Source organism: Labeo rohita, unplaced genomic scaffold, assembly GCF_022985175.1.
Source record: "Labeo rohita strain BAU-BD-2019 unplaced genomic scaffold, IGBB_LRoh.1.0 scaffold_108, whole genome shotgun sequence".
Lineage (NCBI taxonomy): Eukaryota > Metazoa > Chordata > Actinopteri > Cypriniformes > Cyprinidae > Labeo > Labeo rohita.
The window spans coordinates 75,261-93,270 of NW_026127208.1; the positions used below are offsets into that span (position 1 = coordinate 75,261).

Here is an 18,010-nt window from a genome sequence, read left to right on the forward strand (position 1 = left end):
AACAAAACATGGGTTATGGACTATAGTTAAACCACAGTAACCACAAATCAACCGTGGTCTTGCTACACTTACCACAGTTTCACCATATAATAAAACTGTGATGATACAGATGGCAATCAACGCGCCGAAAAACATGGTTACTACACTTTTACTATAATAATAAAGCGAGATCATTTATGATTTATGTGTAAAATGTGAATGTTAAAAATAAACTGTTACGTGTCTGAAGTCCAAATATAAATAATATAATTACATAGAAATGTTTATATTTTGATAGTGGCACCGACTGAAGAACCGGATGTGTGATCGGTAAATGACATGAAGCGCCGCTTCTTCTTTCTGTCGTGACTCGTGGGGTTTTTTTGAGCAGCTGCTGATATTCGATCTGTCGCTCTATTTTTGTCTGATCGGAGCTCGATGCGCCTGCGCCGAAACACTCTCACACCGACACCGAACCGACCGACAACCAGCAGGTATTTATGACCGCTTTTATTACTTGGATGATTTCTGTGTGAAGCAAAATGTAAGAAAACAACGACTGTTTAGGCCTGTTTATGGCTGTGAAGGTCATGGTGTGTGTGTGTGTGTGTGTGTGTGTGACCTGTGGGCAGATTTTGTGACAAAATTTCTTGAAGAAAGACAAAACAAAACTTCATCTTACTTTGTCTAAGTGTATTTTACGTGAGCTGTAGTCTGTGGTCATTATAAATAATATTAAGTTAGACACACACACAGCTGAGTTGAGTTGATTCAGTTCACTTCAAATCAGATCTCTCTCACACACACACACACACACACACACACACAGAACAGAACAAGCGAGATATCAGCAGACGACATGACCGTAAACGACTCAACTAGTGAACGTGAGCGATGTGTTTCTGACAGAGATCCGCTGCGGGCGTCAGGATGGACGCGTATGAGGTCAGAGGTCGTCTGGATGTGATCGCGGAGGAGCTGACGGCCAGCGAGGAGGAGGAGGAGGAGGCGGCTGATGAAGATGCGTTTGTGATGTTGCAGGAGTCTCCCGACGTCTTCTGCCGTGACTGCAGCGTTCCCACACGCAGAGGTGCGGCGGCGCACGCTCCTCACGCGCTCGTCACGCTCGCCGCCGCCGCGCAGCAGATGAAGGTGAGCGCAGATTCACTAACACGCGATCTCAACTTCTGCCGTGTGTGACGCCACGCGTGTGCTTTCCAGGATCAGCTGTCCAAAAGCAGGAGCAAACTGAGCGAGAAGGTCGTCGAGATGGAAAACTTCGCCAGTAACCTGGAGGAGATCTTCATCACCGTGGAGGTTCGGAGTCGTGCGTCGTCTCTGCTGCGACACGAGGGTTCGGGGGGTGTTTCACGCTGCACGTGTGTGTGTCTGCAGGAGAATTTCGGCCGTCAGGAGCAGAATCTGGAGCAGCACTACAACGAAGTCCTGCAGGCGCTTTCGCAGAGGAACGAGGCGCGAGCCGCGGCGCTGGACGAGCAGAAGAACGACAAGCTGGAGCGTCTGTACGGTCAGCTGCTGCGGTGCGGCCGAACGCTGGACGCGTCCAAAGAGCTCATCGAGGGCGCGCAGGAGGTTCACCGCAGACGAGACAAACGCGCCTTCCTGCAGGTCAGAGCGCATCAGCGCTTTAAAACAAATCACGCAATCAAACGCTGTCTGAATGCTGTGGAGTGTTTGACCCGCCTCCCTCTCTGATTGACAGGCTGTCGTGCCAGTTTTGAAGAGGTGAGTAGATGCGGTGTGTGGTTTGTCTGGTTATCATCACTGCCTTCGTGTCGTTCCTAACCCGTGTGGGGATGTTTGTGATGCCCTTTCCATACAGCGAGGGGATGTTAGGGTTCACCGCGACTCTCGTTCACGTTTCCGCATATTCACGTGTGCCGCATCCCGACTGTTCACAAAACACGTGTGAACCAAGCACATCTGAGCAGCAGGTGCTTTCTAAGTGCTCGTCCTCCGTCTGTAATCACAGCGTCTGATAATCAGAGATAACTCTTGACCTGATGTCGTGTGTCAGTGCCACAGTGATATTTATCATACTGACATTCTCTTCTATCGAATCGGACGCTACGTCCATCGGGCCCGATGAGCGCTAACTCTGCTAACCCTAAAAGACAGAATTAGCGCACCGCATCATGATCTGAGAGGATCTGGGATGTTCTGTAATGTTCTGTCCAATCAGGGTCGAGCAGTTCGCCAGAGAGGAAGTGGATCTGAAGCTGGGAGCGTCTCTGGACTTCGACGTGCCGACGACGGATCTGTCCGACGTCAGACAGATGATGGACTCCATGAACGTTCTTCCAGGTCAGACGCCGCCCGTTGGATGCTGCTCGTTTATTTTTACATTCACTGGGTTTCCATCGACGTATTTTTATGCCATAGTAATGCTGGATAAAAACAAGACGCAAATAAAACGTCTAAAATGTGCCTTAAAACACACACTCACATGAAGTAGATCATCTTTATATGCAAGATGTCATGTAAATAAGTTATGATGGAAATCTTTAGATTTGCTAAACAAATTCCTAGAGGCACAATAAGAAAAATGACGTGACTCTGCCTCCAGTGACTTGACCGAGTAATTGATAAAGAGAGGAATACTATTTGACCAATATTCAGCTTGTGTGAATATAAAGAGTAAATGAAGCTCTCGCCAGCATCTAACAGCCACTTACACGAAAGGGATCACGTTTGTTTATTTTCCTAATGAAGCTAAGACACTTTTATGGCTTCATTAATTTAGCACTGGTGTGATTGTGATTTCTGACCTGCAGCAGAACTAGTAGTAGACTTATTAAAACACACGTCAGAGCTTGAGCTCTTCCTTTCACATGCCATACACTCGCTCTGCCCTGATCTCCACTGCTCTTCGTGCAAATGTGTTCAGCTTCAGATGATTAACTGCAGCAAAGCAAAAACAGACTGAGTAGTGCACAGATAAGTCCTACAAAATAAAAAGATACAAAACTGTAGAATATGAGCAGGTTGTACAGGTGTATTTGACTCTGTGTGTGTGTGTGCGCAGCTCCGTCGGCTCCGGTTATGAATCCTCAGATCGCCAACTCTGCCACGGACACGTCGCTGCACGTGTGCTGGAGTCTGTTCTCGGACGACACCGTGGAGTTTTATGAGCTGTACTGGCGTCTGATCTCTGACGACTGCACTATGGAGACGCCGCAGGAGGGTAAACGCGTCATTTACTAACAAAACCAGTTAGACGCAAACCCCACCGGTCAACTGAACACACTGAGAAGACTGAAAGATCACAGATGGATCTGACTGCAGCAAACCCTAATGCTCAATCTGCCAGAATGTGCCAGCACCTCTATAATGTTAATTATTAAAAACTCTAAAGTTAATTTAGAGTTTAGGTTGGGGTTAGGGTTTAGACCAGGGCTTCCAGGCCCGGACCTTGAGGTCCACTTTCCTACAGACTTTATCTCTCCAACACTGATCAAACACACCTGAACCAACTAATCGAGTTACAGGCAGCTGAGTTTGATCAATGATGGAGCAAAATTCGGCAGGAAAGTGGACCTCGAGCGCCAGAGCTGAGAAGTCCTGGTTTGGCCTGTGGTCCCCACAATGTTAAAAAATGATAAAAATAGTAAATGCTGTTTATCTGAAAGTGTAACGATGCAAACATGTTTTCTGTGAGGGTTAGGTTTAGGGTTAGGGTTGGGTTAGGGGACAGACAATATCGCTTTGTTCAGTATAAAATCTATAGAAGTCTATGGAAAGTCCCCCCAAATTTACAAAAACAAACATGCGTGTGTGTGTGTGTGTGTGTTTGCAGTGTCTCAGCTGAAGGTGAAGGAGACGCACTGCACGGTGTCCGATCTGCTTCCTAACGCTCAGTACGAGCTCTGGGTGACGGCCACCAACACCACGGGCATCAGCCCGGCCAGCGAGAGGGCCGTTTACATGACGGGTACGTGCCTTTCTCCTGCAGAGCACCGCTGTAGTCGATGAGTGTGTAACAGTATATGTGTGTATATGTGTGTGTGTCGATCTGCAGTTCCTTCTCCTCCGGTTATCAAGCCGCAGCAGTGTGTGAGCAGCCTGGACGCGGCGCTGATCCGCTGGGACTCTGGAAACACGAACCCGGTGGAGTCGTACACGCTGGAGTTTCACGAGACCAGCGCAGACGGCGGCGGCACCGCGACCGAGTCAGTGAACTTCACTCACGTCGCAGACGCACGAGATGACCGTTCTGTCGTCATGTACTCACCCTCACGTCATTCAAAGCGTAGCACTTTCTGCCCAAGACAGCAGACGCTCTGAAGAACCTTTCAGCTGCTTCTGCCCATTTTGTGACAGTCAGTGGGACCCAAAAATTTCTAGCTGCAAAAAGAACAAAGACGGTGTGAAATTAATCCATATTCCAAGTCTAATGAAGTTACACAGTCACAGTTTGTATGACAATTTAGTCTGCGTTCACTTTCATATCAAAACAAAACACTGATCAAGCAGGTACGAGGGCCGTGCGGAAAGTATCCAGCCCTGTCATATAGAAACATTTATCAAAGAGGATGTGTAGCTTTGTACACATGACCATGACACCTCAGCCCCCTTCAAATGTAATTGTAGTTTTGGGAAAAGACAGAAGTCGCAGGGCGCCAGATCTGGGCGATTTGTTGTTTCGCCGAACAACTCTGGCTGGATATTCTCCAGGAGGTTGCGTCGGCAAGTTTTATTCGACTAAATCACCCACTTACACGTGAATGAACCGACCACAGGTTGTTTCATTTAGGGTGAGTTTAATAGAAATAGTCCATACCGTAATAACAGAGTGATGTCAGAAACAAATCATTTAAAGACGTGGTCTGTCCAAAACCTGAGTCCTGATTGTTTCACAGAAAACAAAGCAGAAGTGGGACTGGAGGGCAACTAGCTAACCCAACTAAACTAAAAACGCCAAAGATTTGATGTCACTAACCTGTGAACACTGTTGAACCCGGTGACCGTTTCATCATCCAGAGCACCTGCTGCAGAGTTTGCTGTAAGACCGATTTTGGAGATCGGTCCGATTACCTGAGTGACACTTTTCACATGCAGTAAAATATCTACGTGGAGTCGACTGTAACCCGTCTGGGCTCTTTCTTCCGGCAGGTCCATCGTGGCGATCCCGTCCTGCGAGTGTTTGGTGCAGCTGCAGCCGTGGAAGCGCTACGTCATCCACATCAGGGCCGTGAACATCGGCGGTCCGAGCGACAGGAGCGAACCCATCGACATCTCCACCACAGGTTCCCAACACACCTAACATTCGGCCATGAACACAGTGTCGCTGTGTGATGAACGCTCACTTGTGAGGCGTACGTGTGTGTGTGTGTGTTTGTACAGGTACGTTTTTCCACCTGCTGGAAGACACGGCGCATCCGAGCCTGTCGCTGTCAGCCGACGGCCTCACCATGTTCTACCTGGATGAAGATCTTCCCATCAGTCACATGACCTTCAGCGACAACACCTTCAACAGGTCAGGCGGCAGCGGGCGAGGACGGACGCTTCGGGTCTCACGGCAGCTGCGTAACGCTGTGTCTCTTGCAGGTGTGTGGCGGTTCTGGGCGACCTGGTGCCCATCAGAGGCCAGTATTACTGGGAGATCGAGGTGGACGAGAGCGCAGAGTTCCGCGTGGGCGTGGCGTACGAGGACACGCAGCGCAACTCTTACCTGGGCGGGAACAACACGTCCTGGTGCATGAGACACATCCTCACGCCGTCCAGGTGCGTCGCACGAGCTCCGACTCACAGAATCACGGCAAACGTCCATTGTTTAATTCATCTAACAGAAACTGTGTAAATGTCAAATTGAAATGTCATGAATTTACATTAGAATTTACATAAAAGACTACGCCTGATTTTACACTAATCTTCATGAAGGCTCTAGGAATCATGAGAGACGCTGGATTTAAAGGGGAGCTATTATGCTTTTTCACTTTTTGAACTTTAGTCAGTGTGTGGTGTGTATGTTTGGGCTAGTGTTGTCACGGTACCAAAATTTCAGTATTCGGTACCAATACCAGTGAAAATCCACGGCTCTCGGTACCAATTTCGGTACCAAATCAAAACACAAAAAAAGTTTTGACTTGGAAGCTGGTATTTTGAGCTGAGGTGATGAAGCATTTGCTGGAATCCCCATTTTTCACTGTATAAACTGGCACTTAATCCATACATATGAATTCAGCAACAGCTCGGTTCAGTTTTCTTGCCTTTTTGTCGTACTTCTGCTGCTCAAAAGCATCTGGAACCATTGTCTGCTTAGGAGTTTGGTTTGTGGTCTTCTTCAGCCTGCAGCTGTAAAAGGAAAATATAATATACTTCAGTAAAACAATGGGCTGAGTCTGACTAAATGCAATATTAGATTGACACCAGCTAAACAGAACTTTATATATAACTTTTCAGTAAATAACAAGATAAGATTACTTATACTGAGTGTAAGATATCAATGTTACACAGACGGAAACTGTAGTATTAAAAACACTTTACAAAAAGATAACATTTAACATGACTTAATAAACAAGTGTTACATAGCAATTATTCTTCTTAATTTCAAAATGTATTCATAATTTATTTTAAATTAAAAGTTGTATCTGTTGACATTATTTCACGCACAATGAACAAACATGAACGATCGAATGTTTGTATAAAACAACATTCACACACATTAATTAATGTTCACTCACTGTAAATTTATGTTAGATAATATATTAAGTCATGTTAATGAATAGTATCTTTTACCAAACTATACAGGACTGTATCTGACTGTACTTTTATTTAATCAAACTGCGCAAACTATATTTCATAGCCTAGAACTGCTTTTCTGATGGACCGATTTTAAGGCATTAACCATACATCTGTACATTTGTTCTCTAACACACATATTTTAGCTACACAGGTCATTTAAAAGCCTCAGGTGTGTAAAAATAGTACACTATCATGTCCTGTTTTTTTTTTTTTTTTTTTTTTAATAAACGCTATAGGAGCATTAAACACTTAATAAAGAAGTTTATTCTAATTCTCGCGTTAGCATTAGCCGCGCTTATGCTAACGATTAACTAAGCAAATGGCGATGTTTATTTAACGTATAATTTTTATAACAGAAGCTCTAAATATAAAATTAAATTAAAACTTACCTGCTTGAACTTTCATTAAATCTTGGTGTCGGTCTTTGAGGTGTTTTATTAAGTTCGATGTATTTCCTCCTTTTGAGAGAGAACTTCGATAACACCGTTTGCAGATGGGTTTCTGATGATCTATGATGTTGCCCTTGTCATCAGCCGCAAATACAAAATATTTCCACACGAGGCTCCTTCCTCCTTTCTTTTCAACAAGCGGATTCAGAGCAGCCGCCGGTCGCCGTGTCTCTGTGCTTTTATGAAGAAGACGCAACTGCGCACTTTTCACATAGCGCAGCAAGAACCGGGTTGACCGGGTGCTCGGTACCACCGGTACTTAAGAAAACCTGGTACCGTAACATTGAATTTTTTTTAGTACCGACTTGGTACCGAAGTACCGGGTCTTTTGACAACACTAGTTTGGGCATAAAAAAGATCTACAAAGTTACAAATCTCAAAGTCCAGTCCAAAGGGAGATATTTTGTTTATAAAAAAAAATCCCTTGAACTTCAACAAACATTTCCTGTGGACTACACCGTTTGTTTTCCGCATGCAATGATGTCACAACGTGGTCCATCAGAATATCATTATGGTAAATCCCGCCCATGGAAATTCGATTGTTGGAGGGAGGGTAGAGATGAGGTGGGGGATTAGCCTAACTTTAGCGATGCAGCGCGGAGAACCGATTCAACGAGCCGCAGCACAGCGGATATAAACACAAGCATTGACTAGAGTGGCCGCTTCAGAGCCGTAACGCGCCGCAGACGTGTGCAGTGTGTGGTGAGAGATTCATGGATCATACAATCTAGATAACTTCACTTATAACGTGAGTGTTTTTTAAACTGCATGAACTTGCTCTAGAATAGGCTAGGCTAATCAGTGATGATGTTCTTTGATGATGTTAGGCTGCTTTTAGTCTTATGCTGGAGCTGGTTTCGGGCAATGAAATAATTAAATACATTAGCATGATGATATCATGTATTGGCGATCTCAAGGTGATGATAGGACCCGACCCTACTGTAGCGTATTATTTACTCACCCTCCATGCATCCTAGGTGTATATGACTTCCTTCTTTCGGACAAATGCAATCAGAGTTATATTTTTAAAAAAAAGTATCCTAGCACTCCCAAGCTTTAGAACGCCATAGACGGGTGTTTCTCCTCATCAGTCCAAAACAAGTCCAATAATAGGCCTTAATAAATAAAGGCCTCCTGTAGTGAATTGATGTGTTTTTGTAAGAAAAATATCCATATTTAAAACATAAGAATCATTTTAATCTAGCTTGCGCTAACAGTTGTACCCGGAACTTGCTGCTTTGTCAAGGGGCGTGGCCGTGCTGAAACACCGTCTAAACTGTTCGCCAATCACAACGCAGTGGTACAGCTAACCAATCACAACACATTTCTTTTTTCGGAAGGCGGGCCTTCATTAAACCCGGAACTAATCGAGCCTCATGCGTCAGGCCACAAGGAAAGTATTGGAATAAGTAAAACTAACCCAAAGCGTCATGATTAGTATAACGCCGGTTTGCACGCGTGAGCAGCGCTGGTGTTAACGGATCAGATCATTCACAGCAGCGGAGCAGAAGCGGCAGTACCGCGATCTTACACTGGATTAAAACCACAGTTCATTGTTCTTCATCAAAATTGACCTGATTAACATGAAAAATAACAATTTTACTGTAACATCATGTGAGTTTCGTGTTTCACAATCACGGGGTAAAAGGCTCACCAGCGTGGGGCAAAATAAATTTGATGTATATATTTTTTTAATAATGTTATTAATAAATATTAATACTTGTTAAAAACAACCGCGTTAGCAAAGTTACTATTTTCTGCTCATTTTGATAAATAAAAATCAATCGATAAATAAATAGTCTCTGTCATTAAAATGTAAACATTCTAAAAAAACAGAAACAAAACCATTTTTAAAAAAGTTAAGATTCTAAAAGCAGTGAAGGAGATCGCATAATAATTTAATATATATTTACAGTAGTAACAAATGAGTTTTTTTTTTTTTTTATAAATGATGCGTTTAATGTAGGACAGAGAGGAACACGACCGCATCACATGTTGCCTATACCATGAACCAAAGCACATGACAGTTGTCGGAGAACACCCGAAAAGCGTGACCGAATGAGCGACGCTCGCCGCGGTTCAGCTGCGCGCGACAAACGCTGCCAGTGACGCACAATGAGCGCGTGATGCTGCTGCTCTGCTCGCGCATCCAGTGTGAAACCGGCGTAACCGGTGACAGTGTCTATCTGAACGTTTGGTCTCCAGGTGAACACGCTCGTTTCTCCTCCTGCAGGCACAAATACGAGTTCCTGCACAACGGCTGGACGCCGGACATCCGTATCACGGTGCAGCCGCTGCGGATCGGCGTGTTCCTCGATTACGGCCGCGGGATTCTCTCCTTCTACAACGCGGCGCTGCGGCAGCACCTCTACACCTTCAGCTGCCACTTCCTGCATTACGTTCACCCGTGTTTCGCGCTGGATAATCCTGGAGCGCTGACGCTCCGCACCGGCATGACGGCGCCGGCGTACGTCACGCAGCCGTGACCCGCGAGAACAGGACGTGCTGCGAAAAACGAAGACGTGGATATCGGAGCTGATTCTCGAGCTAAATAAACGAGTCGCCAGCATCTGTGTGGTATTTATTTCTTTTATTATTCCATAGGAACAGTTCCACATCAATTATGCCAGTAAAACGTGTTCAATTAAAAAGCGTTCAGATGGCGCTCTTATTCCCGCCGCGCATGCGCTCCTCCTCCTCATCCGATGAATCTCCTCCATACGGAACCAGTCCAGAGGAGTTGCTGGAATCTTCTGGAATCTTCTTCTTCATCAGCTGTTGTTGAGCTGCAGAGAGATAAAAGACTTCATGAGGTCATTCTTCATTGCAGGTTCAAGAACAAAAGACTTGCTAGTGGCAGCAACTGAAAACCCTGTGTGTGTGTGTGCGTGTGTGTGTGCGTGTGTGTGTGTACACACGTGTCTGTGTGCGTGAGGGCTTTACTGCAGGGCTCTTCTCTCGGTCTCTTTCTGACTGGAGCTGCTGGTGGCGGCATCAACGTCCTGAACACAAGAAACATCAAGTCACTTTAAGTGTCTCTAACGATCCATAACTAACCCATCCTCAACCCTAAACCCAGACAAACGTTACAGCACATGACTGAACAGAAACAGAACAAATGCAGACCTGCTGTCGTCTGCACTGACGTCGCTCACCGAAACATCTGTGGAGATCTGCAGAGAAAAAAAAACAAAAAAAACACACACACACACACACACACACACACACACACACACAGGTGAGTTTCATACTGACAATCTGACACTGTCACTATCAGTCTCACACACACACCTGTGTTTTCTGCTCCTCTTCTGCATAGTGTTGCTTTGGACTGGAGTCACTGTCTGCTCCATCTGACGCTGCATCCTCATCCTGACACACACACACACACACACACACACACACACACACACACACACACACACACACACACACACACACGTCTGGTTTATTATCCTTGTAGGCGCAACGGTTTTTGTACGGTCCACACTGTATTTTCTATCTCCTTACCCCAACCCTACCCTTAAACCTAATCCTTACAGAAAACTTTCTGCATTTTTACTTTCTCAAAAAAACTCATTCTGTATGATTTGTAAGCTTGTTTTCCCACGGGGACCTCAATTTAGGTCCCCAGGTGACACGAGTCCCTGCGAATCTGTGTGTATTCAGGTTTAGGTCCCCACCAGGACATAAAAACAAGACCACACACAGAGTTGTTTTAGTTAGTGAGCGGCTGGTGTCGTCAGCGTTCAGGACAGCAGTGACTCTCACCCGCAGCAGGAAGGCGCTCTGTTTGCACACCGGATACCGCACTGCACCGCTGCTCAGCTGTGATTGGTCAGACGCACCGCTGGAGTTGTTCCAGAAGGCACCGGGGTACGTGGGATAGGAGCTCGGGTAGCCGTACCACGACTGACCGCCATAGCTGTTATTTGCAGAGTATCCGTGTGTCGGGTAAACTGAACAAAAACACAGCGCTTCAGTTCAGCGGCACACAGATAAACTTCATGATGACCCAAAACAAAAACTCAAACACTGCTGCCGTCCGTTTCAAAGACTCCTTTACACGACACTCTGAGCACAAAAACCTTTAATGGAGTGCCTTCTTTCACTAGTGTTAAAACAGACGCTTATGTCTAACAAACAGTCGAGAGTCAGTATATTCAGTCAGTGCATTCAGTCTTAAAGTGACAGCAGCCTAAAAAAGTCAAAGTTTTTATATCAGTTGAACTAAACAGTGTTTCAGAAACATCACTTTGAGGTCACCTTCACTGCGTTTACACACAGCAAAAAGCTGTTTAAAACATGAACTCCTGCAAAAGCCCTGGAATGAGCCGTTTTCTGTGTAAACATGGTGAATTCAGTTCAGAACACAAGCAGGAGAGAAAACACACCTGGAGCAGAAGCTGTGGAGGGATACGACGACATGATCCGTGTGTGATCCGCCCGCACCTGAACAACAACAACAGACTGATCACACACACGCTCGATGCAGAACACGCACAAACACGCGCACACACACACTCACCGTGTCCAGGAGATTCTCGCACAATTTCTTGGCTGCGTCCAGTCCCACGGCGTTCGGGTGGCTGTAAGACACAGATGCGTTCAGAAACACACGTGATCACAGAAGCATGTAGAAGCGAGCGGCGGAGCTTTACCTGATGTACAGATAGAGCGGCTCGAAGGACTCGCGGCGGGACGCCTGCTCGATGTAGCCGGAGCCTTTGCCTCGGAGGAAAACACGAGCGCCGGTCTCAGACTGAATGTGCTGCAGGTACGAGCCGGACGGCCCCTCCACACGCTCTTTCACGTTAAAGGACGGCTGCGATTGGTCCAGTCCTACAAATATCTTAGTGTGCACAAAACTCTGCAACCAACAAGACGCCACAGTCATTTACTCCGCCTCCAAACACGTCATCATAGCTGACAGCCTGACGCCTAGCGCTGGGGGCTTCTGGGTAAAGATCGGGCGGAACGGCACGCGTGTCGCCATCTGAAAGCAGACGCGCTGCAGGGTGAATGTGGTCTAAACTACAGCGAGGTGTGTGTGTGTGTGTGCGCGCTCTGAAAGTCTTGTGTGCAAAAAAACATTAACCTACACACTATACAAATTTCACCAACAGTAACATGAGCAACTCCTTGAGCGTTAGAGATGAGGTGCTGATATCCCATCAGCACATTCAGTCCTTACTATGGTTACTGCAGTCAATGAAACACACATCATCCTACAGTTCATATATCATCATCATCATCATCATCATCAGGTTCTGCTGACTGAACTCACTGTGAAAAGGAATCAAATTAACACCGAATGAACATCATGTCATTCCAAACCAGTCTGACACAAACTAGACGAGCAGAACAAAACAAAAGCACTGCCGTCTGAACGAACGAACGAACGCAGATCGATCACACGCAGTGACGGTGAACATGATGCATCAGTGGATCAGAACCCACGAGACTCGTGCTTCTGAATCACATGACGTACTGAAATCTGAAGTGTTACAGAATGAAATCTCTCATTTGTTTCAGAATTTCATAGCAGCAGCTGAAGGAGTTTGAGAGTTTCAGCAGATGTAACACTGCATCACAGGTTTGTAATGACACGATTGTTCATGTCAGGATCAGGGTGGGACGGTCAGACGTGTGTCAGCGGGCGCAGTGAACTCTGACCTCCGTCTGTAGGCTGGAGTCGTTCTGGCTGCTGTTTCTATAGGAGGCGTGTATCAGCAGAGACCACAGGCTCGGAGGCCCCGCCTTCTTAACCTCCACACACACACACACACACACACACACACTCTCTCTCTCTCTCTCTCTCTCTCTCTCTCTCTCTCTCTCTCTGTCTGTCTGTCTTACCCCTGTGTGTGGCGGGGCCGGCTTGTGTCCGGGGATGGCGGGAGCACGTGCAGCGGACGGGAGCGGAGCGGCGGTGACGGTCTGCCGGTACACCGGTACGGTGGGCATCACGACAGGCTGCTGTCCACCCGATGAGCGCAGGACGTCCTCAGAGATGATCTCCTTTATTCTGGCCACTGCCTCTGACAGAACACAATTTCCTGTTTAGTTTCGCTCCATCACAACATCAGCGGCGGTAACGCACATTACCAGTAGTGAGTCAGTGATGATCATTATAAACGTGATGTGGTTTACACAAATGTCTGTAGTGTAAGAAATCAAACTCATGAAAAGTTGTGTAATGTGCTCTAAAACAGGCTCTTCTTGCAGTTTCCTGTAAAATAAGAGCCGTTTATGAATGCAAGCTGTGAGCTGTGAGCTATCTTAACTTTACGCCCGTCTCACATTTAGTCTCTGTGAAAAATTTCATGTGCAAAATCCAGTCGTTTCAACTTCAAAATTGTCCTATATCGCCGTTTTACCTTTTTTGTTGAAGGTGTTTGATCTTCTTTGCATGTTCACTTTGTAAACACTGTGTCTGTACTTCTGCAGCGATGTAGGATGATTTTGAAATGATTTTTGAAGTTGAGGGAGAAAATACAATTGGAGTTTTTCGACATACCCTAATGGTCTTGAGTCAGAATACACAGAGTTCAGGGAGAGAAAGACAAGACGAGCGTTTGACATTAAAAAGTATTTAAATTGTATTTTTTTTTTGAAAATAACCGATGGTTTTGCTAGATAAGACCCTTCTTTCTCGGCTGGGATCGTTTACAACGGCATTTGTGATCGTTTGAAGCCGCACTTAAACTGCATTTTGTAAGTTCAAACTCGGGGCACCACATCAGTCCATTATATGGAGAAAAATGCTGAAATGTTTTCCTCAAAAAACAATTTCTTTACGACTGAAGAAAGACATGAACATCTTGGATGACAAGGGGGTGAGTACATTGTCTGTGAATCTTTGTTTTGAAAGTGGACTTCTCCTTTAACCAACAAAAAGCTGTTGTGTTTGTAAAGTGATGCAGCAGCAGAGACTGCACTCCAGAACTTACTGTTGACGTCCTCCTGACGGCGGCCCTGCACGTGCAGATACAGCGGTCTCGTCCTAAACACACAGAAACAGCGTGTGAGAGAGCAGACGACACATGTGCGGTATCACGTGCGAGTGTGTGTTACGCACACGCCTGCGCCGGCGCTCCGGTCTGCGTCGCTCACGTACAGGCCTTTAGTGGACACCACCGCGCCGCTCAGCTGACCGATCTACAGCACAGACAGCAGAGAGTCAACATTCGCCTGCAGACACGCACGCCAGCGTCACGCGTGTGTACGCGCGTCACGCACCTCGTCCTGAGTTTTGCCTTTGGTCAGCAGATTCCTGCACTCCGTCGGCACGTCGTTTATGTCGACCTCAGCCAAGATGAGCTCGTCTGCGGCGACAGGAAGAGCGGCAGGCGGCGCCTGCAAACAGACAAACACGCGTGAGCTCACAAAGCGACAGCAGGGCATCGTGGGACGTGTGACTGCGGGACGGTCAGTACTTTACTGGGCAGCGGCTGCAGCGGTTTCAGTTTGCCTTTGGCCATCAGCATGGCGTTGATTTTAGCCGCCATCACCGCCGCCATCTCCACGCCGCCCTGCGGAGGCTCCGACGGGTCTGCGGGCGACGAGACGGTACCGCGGGACTCATTCGGCAGGACGTCCGCTTTGGGCCGATCCCATCTGCTGTTCACACACCTGCAGAAGACAAAGAACATCATGAACACTGTGACAGTCTGACACGTGTGTTTACGTGTGTGTGTGAGAGAGTGTGTGTGGTGCTCGTAGGCCACGGCAGACTCTCGCTCTCGGCCTGTTCTCATCACCACACGTGTTTGCTGTAGGAGGCGAGTATCAACAGAGCTCTAGCGCTGAGAGAGTCTGTCTTCATGTCCTCCACTATTAAACCAATTTTAAAGGAAAAGTCCCCTTCCAGAACAAAAATTTACAGGTGATGTACTCACCCCCTTGTCAACCAAGATGTTCGTCTTTTTTTCTTCAGTCGTAAAGAAACTGTGTTTAAAGAAAACATTTCGGGATTTCTCCCTCTATAGTGGACTTCAATGGTGCCCTTGAGTTTGAACTTCCAAAACGCAGTTTAAATGCGGCTTCAAATGACTCCAACTCAGGGCTCAACCCTGTTCCTGGAGATCGACCTTCCTGCAGAGTTCAGTTCCAACCCTGATCAAACACACCTGTCTGTAATGATCAAGTGCTCCTTCAGATCCTGATGAGCTGGTTCAGGTGTGTTTGATCAGGGTTGAGCACCCCAGCTCTAAGCGATCCCAGCCGAGAAAGAAGGGTCTTACCTAGCGAAACAATCAGTTATTTTCTTAAAAATAAATAAATAAATAAATAAATAACATTTATTTATTTATATACTTATACGTGGAAAAACGTCTCCGGTTAGGGATGTAACCTCGGTTCCCTGTAACTGTGCGTTCACACCAGACGCGACTTGCGCGAATAAATCGCGCTATTCGCGCGTAGTTGGACGCTTGAACATTTTGAGTTTACTCGCTTCACTGGCGCGTGAAATTCAGCGTCATGGGAGCGTCCTCTGCCAGGCATAACTCAGAATAAGCTCAATTTGCCAGCTTTAGCTAGCTTGTAGTCTCAATATGTATATAAATATATATAGCTCAAATTGAGTAAAGTTTGAAAATTGAGTTTTTTATAACTTACCAGGTTGTCCGACCTCCTCACTCACTTTCTTCCAAGCAAGATCCTTTTTATTCCTGTTTTTATAGAAGTATGAAGAAGTATCGTACAGGTCCGGGTGTCCACATACAGCGATAATGATTTTGTCCTCCATTTTTGCTTGGGATTTCTGCCTCCGCTCGCTAATCACGCCACTACTAGAGCAAGCTCCTGATTGGTTAACGCGGCGCGAATATTCGCCAAAGTTCAGATTTTTCAACTCGCGCGAATCACGCGTTCACGCGTCAAACGCTCCATTCGCGCCGCAGGATGTCTATTCGCGTCTTTGCATTGACTTAACATGTAAATCGCTCGCGCTTAACGCTTCATTCGCGTCTGGTGTGAACGCAGGAGGGAAGGAGACAGTGCGTTTGCACACGCTTGGGGTGAAATGAGCTGAAAAAAAATGAGCTGCCAGTTTTTCGACAAACTCAAACTGTACTGAACCACAGATACACATCACAGAGGAGACAAGACGAGCGTTTGATGTAAAAAGATGTGTACAGTTTTAAGTGTTTTAATTGAATCAATCATTTCGCTAGATAAGACTCTTCTTCCTCTGCTGGGATCGTTTACAGCAGTTTAAACGGTATTTTGGAAGTTCAAACTCACGGACAGCACTGAAGTCCATTATATGGAGAAAACTTTTCAGCATTTTTCCTCAAAAAACATCATTTCTTTACGACTGAAAAAAGAAAGATATAAACATCTTGGATGACAATGGGGTGAGAACATTACCTGTCAATGTTTGTTCCGGAAGTGGAATTTTTTTCTTTTAACGGCTGTTCTCACATCAGATCAATGAGGCAAAAGCGACACCGATCTACAGCTCTGTCCGAACTGACCGGACCTGATTAAAGACACTGCTGTGTTTGAGCTGAATCCGAGTTGTCTAGACAGAAACAATCAACCGGACTCAAGTTTCTCTTCTGGCGGGAGAATCTGAACAAACGCACTCACGGTGACCCAGACGCCATCGCGGCGGTCGGAGCTTCAGTCGCGGGACACCGGACACCGACGAGGAGCTTTAATCCCAAAGTCTGTCCATCGATTCACAAACACACTCGGCGCGAGGCCTCGAACGGAAGTCACGTCAAGCGTCTGTTCTTCTGCTCTTATATTCAGCGGAGCTCCGCCTCCTCCAGCGCCGCCTACCGGCGACAGGCGGAAGTGCGTCGAATGCGTGAAATCGATACGACTGGAGAAACCATCGCGTTTACATCGGTGACACACAGTAAGCTGTGTTTAGATTCTCTCAAGTGTTGTGAATTACACTTTAAAGGTTTTATCGCTATTCAGTTTTAAACTTGCCAGAGACTGTGGAGTGAATATCAGCGCCACAAGCCTCAAGGTCAAAGGTCAGAGGTCAGTTTCAGCTCTGCATTTCTATCTAAACGTTATGGAATCATCCAGCAGAACGTCACTCACCTTCAAGAGCTTCATTTATTTGTTACTGAATTCTCACGACAAGCCCGATGGCCCTGAATGCGGTTTACCGTCCGAAGATGAGACGGCCCGATTTCAGAATATCCGGTCGGCGACTTCACGCGAGACGAGCGCGGGCTGGATCCTCTCAGGGTTTCCTCGTCTGGAGCGATTCTCCTTGCCGCTGTCACACTTGTCTTAATGCTGTTTTCTGTGCAAATGTTTGGAAACATTGTGTGTTGTGAGAAGCCCTGCACAAACAGAACGCACCCGTTATCGTCAGGATGGGTTTTCAGGAGAATCACTGCACACAAACAGAACCAGAGACGCTTCTGCAGCCACTGACCAAGTTTCGATAAGAACTTGATTTCGCTAGAGAAGCGCTTTCACGCTGGAGCTCAAAAACCACAACACTGATCTGAACCGATGATCAAATGTAAGATTATTCATTGATAATAAAACACATAACCAACACCAGAACCCAAAAACCGCTCTTGACGGGTGTGATGAACATAAAATGGTGCAGCGGACCACAGAAGGAGTCTGAACCTCACGAGCCGATTCACAAACACACACCAAACCATCACAGACTCAAATTCAGCGGCTCTACAGATGAAACACTGAAGCGTGAATCTCACACACCTCCGGCTCACGTTTCACCCCAACATAAAAGTGAATCCTGGATTTCTGCACTGTATTGTGTGACAATCGAGCACAAATTGTCACCTGAGTCGCACCTGGACGTTCGTTTGATT

General features: G+C 46.3%; 2 protein-coding genes across 3 annotated transcripts; one reads left to right on the forward strand and one right to left on the reverse strand.

Annotated features, from left to right (window-relative positions):
- Positions 1–306: 306 nt before the first annotated feature.
- Positions 307–9,770, forward strand: LOC127157467 (fibronectin type III and SPRY domain-containing protein 2). Its single transcript, XM_051100726.1, has 13 exons — positions 307–473; positions 889–1,131; positions 1,201–1,296; positions 1,375–1,608; positions 1,703–1,725; positions 2,183–2,304; positions 3,026–3,184; positions 3,797–3,931; positions 4,019–4,169; positions 5,113–5,246; positions 5,344–5,476; positions 5,548–5,724; positions 9,427–9,770. The coding sequence occupies exons 2-13, from the start codon at positions 910–912 to the stop codon at positions 9,677–9,679; spliced, it is 1,839 nt and encodes a 612-aa protein (XP_050956683.1). The 5' UTR covers positions 307–473; positions 889–909; the 3' UTR covers positions 9,680–9,770.
- LOC127157468 (KH homology domain-containing protein 4-like) lies at positions 9,767–16,942 on the reverse strand. Of its 2 annotated transcripts, none has more exons than XM_051100728.1 (14): positions 16,791–16,942; positions 14,633–14,828; positions 14,436–14,552; positions 14,275–14,354; positions 14,147–14,199; positions 13,053–13,234; positions 11,855–12,063; positions 11,722–11,782; positions 11,588–11,645; positions 10,965–11,152; positions 10,485–10,565; positions 10,320–10,366; positions 10,116–10,195; positions 9,767–9,979 (listed from the first exon to the last, which is right to left on the reverse strand). In XM_051100728.1, exons 1-14 carry the CDS (start codon positions 16,805–16,807, stop codon positions 9,849–9,851), a joined length of 1,500 nt encoding a protein of 499 aa, XP_050956685.1. In that variant the 5' UTR covers positions 16,808–16,942; the 3' UTR covers positions 9,767–9,848. The 2 variants fall into 2 exon arrangements, with proteins under 2 accessions (XP_050956685.1, XP_050956686.1); XM_051100729.1 differs by lacking the exon at positions 16,791–16,942 and adding an exon at positions 15,816–16,493.
- Between the last annotated feature and the right edge of the window lie 1,068 nt (positions 16,943–18,010).